Source organism: Ostrea edulis, chromosome 4 (genome assembly GCF_947568905.1).
Source record: "Ostrea edulis chromosome 4, xbOstEdul1.1, whole genome shotgun sequence".
In the NCBI taxonomy this organism is placed as follows: domain Eukaryota; kingdom Metazoa; phylum Mollusca; class Bivalvia; order Ostreida; family Ostreidae; genus Ostrea; species Ostrea edulis.
In genome coordinates this window covers 56,171,201-56,183,373 of record NC_079167.1, presented here as the reverse complement: position 1 = coordinate 56,183,373, position 12,173 = coordinate 56,171,201, and the positions used below count along the sequence as shown (strand labels likewise).

At 34.0% G+C, this 12,173-nt stretch overlaps 1 protein-coding gene across 4 annotated transcripts in view; it reads left to right on the top strand.

The window, feature by feature from the left end:
• Positions 1–12,173, top strand: part of LOC125669937 (transcription initiation factor TFIID subunit 2-like) — a 46,171-nt gene that overhangs the window by 15,642 nt on the left and 18,356 nt on the right. For all 4 annotated transcript variants that reach the window (XR_008802495.1, XM_048904797.2, XM_056163062.1 and 1 more), the window contains exons 10-21: positions 1,333–1,446; positions 1,588–1,687; positions 2,883–3,080; positions 3,388–3,480; positions 4,731–4,792; positions 4,924–5,038; positions 5,317–5,426; positions 6,002–6,067; positions 6,832–6,964; positions 8,347–8,466; positions 8,763–8,903; positions 11,015–11,125. Coding sequence is in view for 3 of the 4 variants with exons in the window: in XM_048904797.2 (XP_048760754.2) it covers positions 1,333–1,446; positions 1,588–1,687; positions 2,883–3,080; positions 3,388–3,480; positions 4,731–4,792; positions 4,924–5,038; positions 5,317–5,426; positions 6,002–6,067; positions 6,832–6,964; positions 8,347–8,466; positions 8,763–8,903; positions 11,015–11,125 (1,363 nt within the window). In the remaining variant the exon portion in view is untranslated. The remainder of the gene's footprint in view (positions 1–1,332; positions 1,447–1,587; positions 1,688–2,882; positions 3,081–3,387; positions 3,481–4,730; positions 4,793–4,923; positions 5,039–5,316; positions 5,427–6,001; positions 6,068–6,831; positions 6,965–8,346; positions 8,467–8,762; positions 8,904–11,014; positions 11,126–12,173) is intronic.

Genomic DNA, 12,173 nt, shown 5'->3' with positions numbered 1-12,173 from the left:
CTCGTGTGATCTGATGATCCACGCCTATCAACTCGATGTGATCCGACTCTTCGGATCAAGTTACTGTAGTAATAATATATATATATATCAAAGTTTTTCAGTTTGCCAATATATGTTCAGCTTCCTATAACCTTGATCCAGATCATATATATTTTATAAAGCCCCATGGCTTTTTACAACTTCGTTACCGATATATGTAGATTTTTAGCCGAGTTCAACTTCGTTGCAATTGGTTTGGTGATTCGGGCGGGTGGTGGGCGTCAACAATTGGTTTCTGGATGATAACTCGAAAAGTTTACAATCTAATCAAATGAAACTTTGATATATTGTTGGGTACCAGGTAAGGAAGATCCCTATTAATTTTGGAGAAAAATGGTGAAACGTCAAGGTCACATTGACCGAAAATAGAATGAAAATTTCAGAAAAATTTGGTTTCCGGATGATAACTCAGAAAGTTTAAATCCGAATCAAATGATACTTAATGATATTGTTATGTACCAGGTTAGAAAGACCCCTATCGATTTTTGAGAAAATAGGTCAAAGGTCAAGGTCACAGTGACCAAAAATAGATTTAAAATTCCAACAAATTTTGGTTTCATGAGGATAACTCGAAAATTTTTAATTTGAATCAAATGAAACTTGGATATATTGTTGGATACCAGGAAATCAAGGCCCCTATTGATTTTGGAGAAAAAAGGTCAAAGGTCAAGGTCACAGTGACCGAAAATAGATTGAAAACTTCAGACAAATATGGTTTCTGGACACTAACTCGAAAAGTTTAAAACTGAAATTAGTTCTTCACAATTATAGATATGCCACATCATTCCTGACTTACAATGTATCCCATGCAACTCGGCTCAGCACCCCTGGGTGCATATATTGATTTTATACATTTAAATTTATTTAGTGTGAAATTTTAACGCTTCCGATTGGGCGTGTCTACAAAGAAATTTGTTCGCTCATGACAAAATTTATGTGTCTCGGTTGGTCAGGTGCATGGTTATTTCAAAAACTGTATATAGTACTATGACAATTTATGTTGCAACTTACCTGTGTGTGCATGAATCCTGGAGACTGTTGTGTTTGCTAAGGTTTCATTTTCATTGATCAGAACTTGAACATGGATGATTGGCTGTATTATTTATAATGACTACTGGTTGGTTAGTCACTTCTCTTGGAACAATTTTCCATCGATCATTGATCAGATATAAATTCCTACCTGGTTGTTGTAGTGACTTGTCAAGAAACTGATGAGTCCTGTCATCACTGGGATAGAGCACTATGGCCTGTAAGTCTCTTCTGTGAGGAAAGCTTTGATGTTTTTGTTTTCAGCACAAACCTACTACACTCAAACAGGATTATAGATCAGACTATCGCCACTAGAACAGTCCTGGCGGAGGCAGTGGCTAAACAATTCTTTGGAACATTCATCACCATGCAAACTTGGTAATTACACCTTAATACATTGAATCCAGTCCTTTCAAAATATATTATACTTTGAAACTTATTTTTATTTTAATGATGCTACAAATGTCATTCCTTGGTAAATATGGTATTAGAATTGTTTTATGAATTATATTTTAACAGGTCTGATGCATGGTTACCAATGGGGATCTCAAGATATTTATGTGGCCTTTTCATCAAGAAAACATTTGGAAACAATGAATACAGATTCAGAATTTCAAATGTAATTGATGACTTTTGAAAGCTCAGATAATTTTTTATATGCCTGTCGAAGACAGGACATATTATGTTATACCGTTGTCCGTCTGTCTATATCTTGTAGGCAAAATGCAAAATGAACTGTAAGCTCCAGGACCTTACAACTTGGTACATTTGATCACCATAATGAGAGGAAGATTCCTATTGTTTTTCATGGTCAAAGGTCAAGGTTGTAGTATCATTTAGTAGGAAAATATTGTGGGCAGAATACAAATCGAACTATTGGAGCTAGGATCCTACAACTTGATATATTTAATCACCATAATGAGAGTAAGATGCCTATTGTTTTTCAAGGTCAAAGGTCAAGGGTATAGTATCAGTTGATAGGAAAACCATGATGAGAGAAAAATGTTTATTCTTCAAGTTCAGAGGTCAAAGGTCAAGGTTATATCAGTGAATAGGAAAACCTTGTAGACAGAATACAAACCGAACTATTGGGACTAGGACCTTCAAACTTTGTACATATAATCCTCATGCCAAGTGGAGATGCCTTTTGTTCTTCAAGGTCAAAGGTCAAGGTCATAGTATTACTTAGTAGGAAAACCTTGTAGGCAGGATACAGACCGAACCCTTGTGGCTAGGACTGTCAAACTTGGTACATATACACCTCACGCCAAGTGGAGGATGCCTATTGCTTCTCAAGGTCAAATGTCAAGGTCATAGTATCTCTTAGTAGCAAAACCTTGTTTACCTTTTCCAGATTTTTTTCCATGTTATGAATACAGGTATTGCCCTGAAATTTTGTCAGAACCTTCCTCTCAGAGAAATACATAATCAGTTTACTTTTCAACTTGATTTGTACACAACGACCTACTTTAGGGCTAAAAGTATGTCAAATAGGTTACTGGATTTTTTTCTCATCATGAATACAGATATTGCACTAAAAGTCTAACAGGCTTATGTTGTACCGTTTGCAGTACTCTTGTTAATAATCTTGAAAAGCTGTTAATTGCATTAGTCATGTACATGTAACTTATATATGTGAAATTCATTGTCATCATTAGCTCCACCACCACAAACCATCACCACCACTATCATCATCATCATCACCATCATTGGCATCATCATCACCATCATTGTCATCATCACCAATACCACTACCACTATTGTCATCTAATATGTAATTTTTTCCCTCTTTATTATACATTTTGATCTGACAGCATTTGAAAGTTGTCCAGGACTATGAAAATAGAGTGGGGGGAATTTTGCTAGATGCCACAAAGCGGGACTGCAATCATCACTTCTCCATCAAAAATCCCCACACAGTGTCTCCACGCTACATGGAAGCCTTCACATCAAAATCACTGTTAGTGATCAGAATGTTAGAGCAGAGGATTGGTGAACAGCTTCTCATACAGGTCAGTGGTCAAACCAGTAGTAAGGGGCACCAGTATCTGACCATTTCAGATGTGTTAGAAGTTTGATATTTACCTTGTCTATCAGGTTTTGTCAGATCTGTAGGGTGGCAGTATTCGATTTGTTTTCCCCCAAAGAGTTGATACAATTTTTTTCTCTTCAAAATTACATATAAAATATGAAATTTTTGCAGGTCTGTAAATAGATGAAATTAAAAAGGAATGACTTGTCAATGAATTATGTTTCTTGTTCTCTTTTGATGGATGTAATATAGAATGTGAAAAATAGTAGTTTCTTTATTTACTGCAGGTTTTTAACAAGTTGGTAGCCCTGGCAACAACAGGAGCTGCACAGAAAGTGGCAGCCAACACTTGGGGGAATTTGCTCCTCTCCACCACCTCTGTAAGGATGCTGTTTGCCTAATATTTTCAGTTTTTGAATAACATTGAAACATGGGATTTACATTATTTGCTCACCTGAGCTGAAGGTTAAAGTGAGCTTTTTTTATCACATTTTGTCCGTCACCTGTCTATCTGTCCGTAAACATTTTTTTTTACATCTACATAACCGCTGGGCCAATTTCAATCAAACTTGCCATAACACATTTCTGGGTAAGGAGGATTCAAATACAGTGAAAGTTCTCCAATATCTGTTTAAGGGTAAATTACACATGTTTGTTAACAAATGTTCTTTAAAAAGTGGTCGGTGTCGGGTTTTCAGGGGTGGCCGGTTTTGTGAGATAATCTTTGTAAGGAAATGTTAAGAATTTCTGCTGGGACTTTAAAAATCAGCCGATATTCAGGGAGGACCTGTTTTCTTAGGGGCTGATTTGGAGAAGTTTCACTGTACATGTTGGAAAAATCTTTAAAAATATCTCTTGAACTATTTAAGCTAGGGCATGTATATTTCATATGATGCAATGATGTGAGATCCTGTGACTTTGAGCTACTTTCATATTTTGTTTATAGATTTCTTATGGCAAGATCTTTCATTTCATACTCTGATCTATGACATTGTGACCTTGGTCTTGTCCACACCTGGATTTCTCGAAAATAACAAGTCGAAACTTGGACTTAAGTCTGAGATTTTACTCAAATTCTGACTGCTCAAATAAGAGAAAACTCAAACTTAAGTTTAAGATTTTTTTAAGTCTGAGATTTTACTCAAATTTTGACTGCTCAAATAAGAGAAAACTCAAACTTAAGTTTAAGATTTTTTTGTTGAGAAATTCAAGCCAGAACAGCAAAGTCATGTTAGTCATATTGGTGTTGAGGCATCTCTGTGTTATGTGAATTCATTTTCAGTTGTGATTCTTTGGGGCTAGGTTGGGGCCACAATATGTGATCAAAATTTTTTGTGGGAATAAAGATTGATAAAAAACCTTTAAAAATCACAACAGGAGCCGAACAACAGCAGGACCAAAGTGATTCAGATGAGCGATGTGGCTTATGGGCCTCTATTATGATTGTTGATTGAGATGGAAAGCTTATGTGACATACATGAATATTTTCCTGTGGACATCTTTTACAAAGACCTGTAGTACACATGTACCAAATTTCAATAATTTGTATAAAGGATTCTTTTGATTGAACCCATCAAAGTAATTGTTTGCATTTAATTTCATTATAAGATGTCTGATTTTTCAATTGCAGTTCCTTAAGATTATTTCAACAGTTACTGGAAAAGACATTACCCCTTTCTTGGAGTTATGGGTGTATCCTTTGCTGAAAGTGTTCCATAATGTGAAACTACATTAAATAGAGATTTAATCTTAAATGTAGATGCATAAATATTTTTTTGCTACATGTATATGTCTGTCACAGTTGGTCCTTAATTTTGTGTAAGATCTCAGAGTGGGTGTGCTAGGTTCTTTGGGAATTTTGTGTTCAACAGAAAGAGGAATGTGGTGGAACTAGAACTGAAACAAGATCTTGGTGCCAAAGGGGCCCTCAAGTATGTGGTAAGTATCGAGGAAATTCGCCTCTGAGTAAGGAGGTGTCAGATGATGTGTTCTAAGCTAAAGCTTTGATTGACTCTCATCCAGTTGTCTACCATCCTAAAAGAAAAAAATAATAAACAGGTTTAATACTGTATATCAGACACATGCTTATTTCTATACTGGTATAATGTGAGATGTTTTGATCTACAACAGGTGAAAATAAAAACAAAAAAATATTCCCCAGTACACAACACCAAGGTGTTTGTGTGTGTTTATGATATTTTTTTCTTTTATTCCAGGGACCACTTACTGTTACTATTCAAGAATTGGATGGTTCTTTCAACCATAACTTCAAAATCGAGGAAAATAAGACCAAATTTGACATAACTTGCCATTCTAAATGCAGAAGGTATTTGCCTAAATCCAGTAAACCATTTGCTGATAGTAACTTTTGAACTTATGTTTCTCAATTCTATATTTAGTGATTGCAGACTTGACATTGTAGTATCCATGTGGGCAATGTTTAGGAGGTAAAAGGAAGGACATTTTTTTTTTCATGTGATGTTTTTTTCTGAAATGTTTTGTTTGAATCCACTTAGTGTTAATATTTGGTTATATTTGATTTTGTTTTAAGTTGCTGGTTTTGAAATTTGCACCCGAAGACCTGTATTTTTCATGTACATGTAATTTCCTTGACGATAATGATATTTTAATAATTCTGGATTAAGACCCCAGTATTCATTGATTGTATAATCAGCCTCATTATTACTGATGCTATAAAACAAGATGTACAAGGATCAACAAAATTTGTATCTTTTAAAAAGTTAAGGAGCTTCTTTGTTTTGATCAAGAAACACAAGTATACAAGGTTTTCTGAGAACAATACTTTATTGTTTTATTTGTATTATTGACCACTGAACATCTTCTAACCTCAGCAGATTTTTCACTCTGAGATATTTAGCATATTATATGTGAATTCGTCAGGAACAAGAAAAAGAAGATTCCGCTGATGACGGGGGAGGAAGTGGATATGGATCTGAGTGCAATGGAGTAAGTCAGGATTTGTTGTATTATTTCTAACTTCTTGTTCAGACTGTAGCTTAGTAATGAAGAATTAGGAGCTCATACTTGTCCAAACTGTTGCTTATGAACATAGTACAGTGGAACTTTGGTATCTCGAACACCGATATCTTGAATACCATGGAGATTTTAAAGTGATTCTAAAGTCCCAACCACTTATTCTTTAAGTATTTTATCCGCAACAAGTTTTTTGTTGGTCCCATCGTGTTCGAAATAACGAGGTTTGACTGTAAGTATCAAGAACCAGGACTACAGTCATTTAGACAAAGTTAGTCACACAGAAATCAATGGTACAAGATTATTTTACTGGCCATGACGCAATGATACAGAAATTTATAAAGGCTCGTTATTTATACATACTGGTAGTAATATAATGTATGCCCTTAACTGACCCCTGATAGTTAGTAGTCTTTTAAAGTCCAGCTTTGGTAATTGATATTCTTCTTATGAACTTTGGAACCTGTATAGCAAGACCACTGCAAAGCTGAGCATCCCCTCACATAAACTTGACAAAGAACTCAATGCTTTTATCAGCATTACACATGCACTAAATCAGTCAAAATAACCTACACATGCACACACTGTTGCATTTCTATAGCTACATACTGCAAAGGAGCAATAAAGAAGTGAAATGATGGAAAATGACGGGTATTCATTCTTCTTTAGTTTTACCATTGGCAGATACACTGTACTGGTAGATGGATTATACAGAAATTATTTTGTGTCATTCTCAGTGCTGATTCTCCAGTGTTGTGGCTTCGGGTCGATCCTGACATGAGTCTGTTAAGTCATGTGACATGGGAACAGCCCGACTACATGTGGCAGTACCAGCTGAGATATGAACGCGATGTTGTTGCTCAGAGAGAGGTAATAGTGAACATGAAATCAACAGGATAAACCAAGTTTGAAATTCTGTAAAAATCCTGTATTTTTGTGGGGTTTACTTTTCGTTGTTTTTTTTAGACATCGATATAGCCCTGAATTTGAATCCTCCACATGTAGTTTCTGTAAATCATATTTTGTTTTTGAGAACATTAATTACATGTTTTCAATTCTAGCCATTTGCGAATCTAAGTTCTCACAAATAAACTCTAACATATAGAAAACTTAAACAATAAATAATGATTCACGAAAGTTATGTCTTGTGAATAAATACATCATTTTATCCATGTGAAAATAAGTTCTCACAAAATAAAATTGATCTACAGTATATGATACTGTTTTTTATTATATACCCATCAATGTATCGTTCTCAGATACTGTGGATTTCACAGCGTGTGATCCGGTTTTCTGATTCCGTATCAGTATCCTCTGAAACTGATGCCATCACAATGACGTAACAATGCATCAACGCAATGTTATTTGTGGAAAATATTGACCGCGTCACAAACGAAACTGCGTACACAAAACATAATTTCATGGTATGTCTGTGTTTTTGATAATTTGGATTGCATTTAGTATCTTATAAATGTGGATTTAAAAGGCAGAAGGGGGTATATAATAAATTTATCATTACTACAGTAACTTGATCCGAAGAGTCGGATCACGTCTCGTTGACAGGCGTGGATCATCAGATCAAACTCGACGCTTTGCGTCTCGTGTGATCTGATGATCCACGCCTGTCAACTCGACGTGATCCGACTCTTCGGATCAAGTTACTGTAGTAATAATATATATATACAACAAAAACAAAATAAAGAAATGTGAAAATTTGGGTTTGAAATGATGTATTCAAGAGCAAAAATTTCATGACTAAAAATACATACACTAAAAAGGAAGGGAGCATCATGTCTGTATTTATTGTAGTACATGCATTTCATTATTCTGTGGTACTTGGTCGATAGAACAGTTCCGGTGAATTCATTATAAGGACCATCGTCGGAAACCCACGGTTGATTACGCTTCATTGCTCTCTCCATCACCTGTGGGTCCATTCATTCCTACTCGCTCATTCTCATAAATAAATATTTAAAAAATATCGTCCAATCAAAGTAATCGTTATAGTAATGAAACTCTTCTGTTTTTAAAGGTAGCATCAATTTAATTCACAATAATTGTATCCCGAAATTGGGCTGAAAGCGTCTTGTTGATTGGACAAATTTGCTCAGGGTGCACTATGAGTGCCCAATCAAATTACCTCATTAATTATTGATGAGAACGAAGCGTAATCAAGTACATGTGTAGGTCCTCTTTGTTAAGATGATCAATGTAAAAGAGTTTCACTCTTGTCTTTACAATGATTTTTACAGGCCATCAGAGCTTTGGAGAATTACCCTACAGCAGGGACCAGAAAGGCACTGACAGACATATTAGAGGATGACCACTGCTTCTACAGAATCAGAATGGAGGCAGCTCACTGTCTGGCTAAGGTCATTACTGTGTGGTGAATCATCTGACAGAAATGTATCTTGATTTTCATGAATCCTAAGGATGCAAGTCATCATCAATATCTGAACATGCTACATACAGTTGACCAAAAATTTGAAATTCATGTGCACTTCACCCACCAATTTTTCTTTTCTTTAAGAATAAACCTTATGTAATTATTGTGATCGTGCGTCTAGTATTATTTGTTTTGATAGTTTGCCAATTCAATGGTTGGTGTGTGGGCAGGACCTTATGTAATTATTGCGATCGTGCGTTTAGTATTTTTTTGTTTTGACAGGTTGCCAATTCAATGGTGGGTGTGTGGGCAGGACCCCCAGCCATGATGACCATATTTAGAAAAATGTTTGGATCTCATTCTTGTCAAGCCATCATCAGACAAAATAACTTCTCCAACTTCCAAAATTACTTTTTGTTGAAGGTGTGTCACATTTTCAAGAAAAATGACTGATTTTACTCAGACTTTTTTTTTTTTAACCTGCATCATAATTGTTATTACTTTGATAAATTTCATTTTTGAAAATACATGATGGTATGATTGTGACGCTTCACACCACATACTTCATAATATGCTTCATGAAAAGTATGATGGCATGAAGTGTCGCAGTTCATACCCTCATACATTTTTAAAAATGAAATTTATTTTTATATTTACATTCTACATTCATTTCTGTCTGAACATCAAGATTCATACACACATTTTGAACAACTGCATAGCATTCTTGAGGAAATGGCAATCATTTTAATTGGTATTGATGTTGAAGGCAAAAAATTGTGTTGTTTAATTCAAGTTATTAAAACTTGTCAGTCAACATTCACATTTTCATTTTCTTCTAGAAAACAATGGCCTATTTCAGCTATTAAAACTTGAAACACAAAGCATGATCACTGTAGGGAATTAAATTTTTTGAATGAAGGATAATTAGAAAATGGCAACAGTGAAAATTAGGGTGTTTTGTTAAAAAAATCTTTTCATTAACCTTTTTCAAGAACTGATGGACATGAAAAGCCAAAAATTGTGTGTTTAAAGCTTTCTTATATAATGACAATTCAAGTTTGTTAAGACTATTACCCTTGGGGGGGGGGGGGGGGGCTAATGCCACAATTAAGATTTATGAAAGTTAACACAAATGTTGTAATCTACATGTATTGGAAGAATCTTTATAAATCTTGTCAGGAACCATAGGGCTACAGATTTTCAAAATAATACACAAACATTCTCATGCACTGTGGATTCACTTGTGTTTAAGCCAGTATAAGAGATTTAGGAGAGATCTTTTTAAAATTCTAACTCTCAGGAATCGAAATTAACTTTCTTTACTACTAGCAAATTTTAGCTAGTGGATTATTTTCCAACTAGCAAAATTGAGCTCTTTTACTAGCATTTTTCAATTGATTGCTTTTTTACAGGAATTTAAAAAAAACAAGCATGTCTCTATATCAAAATATAGGGAAAATCTTTAAAGTGCAATAACAAAAATGGGATTGAGAGTTCTTTCATTTACCATTTAATGAATTATCGGACAACATACATGGTGCATGGTGAGGGTCATAGGGTACACTTGTGTGGTGTACTCGCTGTCCACAGATCTACCACCTATTTACAACATCACTTGGTTTGAAATCTTGAAGACTGTTAGCGTCAATTCAAACTATATATTCAAAACTTTTGGAAATTTCATCTAAAAAATTCTAGTTAAAAAAAAACCCACGAACTCGAAGTGTTTGACTATAGACTACAGCAGGACCACGCCTGAAGCGATGATACTAGCACTTTCATGTGTTGATTAAACACAGACGAAATCAACATGTTTGCTATTTAAATCAGATGTCTCTGAGACGCCTGAAGTATGCTTGAAGTACTTCGACATCATTGACTGAGATGACCTTGGCCTTAGTTATTTATTCGACCCACGTTTACTTTTTCAATATGTTTATAATCATTCTGTAAAGCGTTTCTATGTACAAGACAAAATTATTGTAAACTTCAAAGTACAGCCAATAAACCGAGGAAATCTTGAAAAAAGATTGTTTTTTCTTCACTCGCAAAAAATTGTGATCACTTGTGATTTTTCACTTACAATTTCAATTATTAACTTGCATTTAGCGAGTATTACTCCTTAATTTTGTTGCCTGACTCTGAAGGAAAAAAGGCTACAAATTGGTTATCGGTAAATGATCATCATGTACATGTAGTTTAGATTTAATTGTGTTCAAACCATACCCCCTTCCACCTTGCAAAGGTTTGGACCACTGTAAAGAGCATGTACTAAGAAATTTTCCAGTTGCAACAAAATGCTTAGTTTGTCAAAATGATATACAATCACCCAGGAACATGTAGTGTATGTAGTTGTCCAATGACAGGTCTTGACTTATTGTTCCAATTTTTCAAGTGTCTCTAGGAGCAAGTTGACTCAGGTGAGCATTGTGACCCATGGACTTGTTTAGGTTCTTTGCTCAGAATTAGTTACATTTATTGGTACCTGTGTTTATATTTTTGATCATATTCTTTTCAAACATTTTCAATTTTAGACTATTCCAAATGCCATGGCCATGCTCCGAAACATCCACACTATTTGTCCTCCAGAAGTGTTCAAATTCATCATGGAACTCTTCAAGTATAATGATAACAGTAGGAACAAGGTAATATTGTATAATGATGGCAGTAGGAACAAGGTAATATTGTATAATGATAACAATAGGAACAAGGTAATATTGTATAATGATAACAATAGGAACAAGGTAATATTGTAGAATCATAACAATAGGAACAAGGTAATATTGTAGAATCATAACAATAGGAACAAGGTAATATTGTATAATTATAACAATAAGAACAAGGTAATTTTGTATAATGATAACAATAGGAACAAGGTAATATTGTATAATGATAACAATAGGAACAAGGTAATATTGTATAATTATAACAATAAGAACAAGGTAATTTTGTATAATTATAGGAACAAGGTAATATTGTATAATGATAACAATAGGAACAAGGTAATATTGTATAATGATAACAATAAGAACAAGGTAATTTTGTATAATGATAACAATAGGAACAAGGTAATATTGTAGAATCATAACAATAGGAACAAGGTAATATTGTAGAATCATAACAATAGGAACAAGGTAATATTGTAGAATCATAACAATAGGAACAAGGTAATATTGTATAATGATAACAATAGGAACAAGGTAATATTGTAGAATCATAACAATAGGAACAAGGTAATTTTGTATAATGATAACAATAGGAACAAGGTAATATTGTATAATTATAACAATAAGAACAAGGTAATTTTGTATAATTATAGGAACAAGGTAATATTGTATAATGATAACAATAGGAACAAGGTAATATTGTATAATGATAACAATAGGAACAAGGTAATATTGTATAATTATAGGAACAAGGTAATATTGTATAATCATAACAATAGGAACAAGGTAATATTGTATAATGATAACAATAGGAACAAGGTAATTTTGTATAATTATAGGAACAAGGTAATATTGTATAATGATAACAATAGGAACAAGGTAATATTGTATAATTATAGGAACAAGGTAATATTGTATAATCATAACAATAGGAACAAGGTAATATTGTATAATGATAACAGTAGGAACAAGGTAATATTGTATAATGATAACAATAGGAACAAGGTAATATTGTATAATGATAACA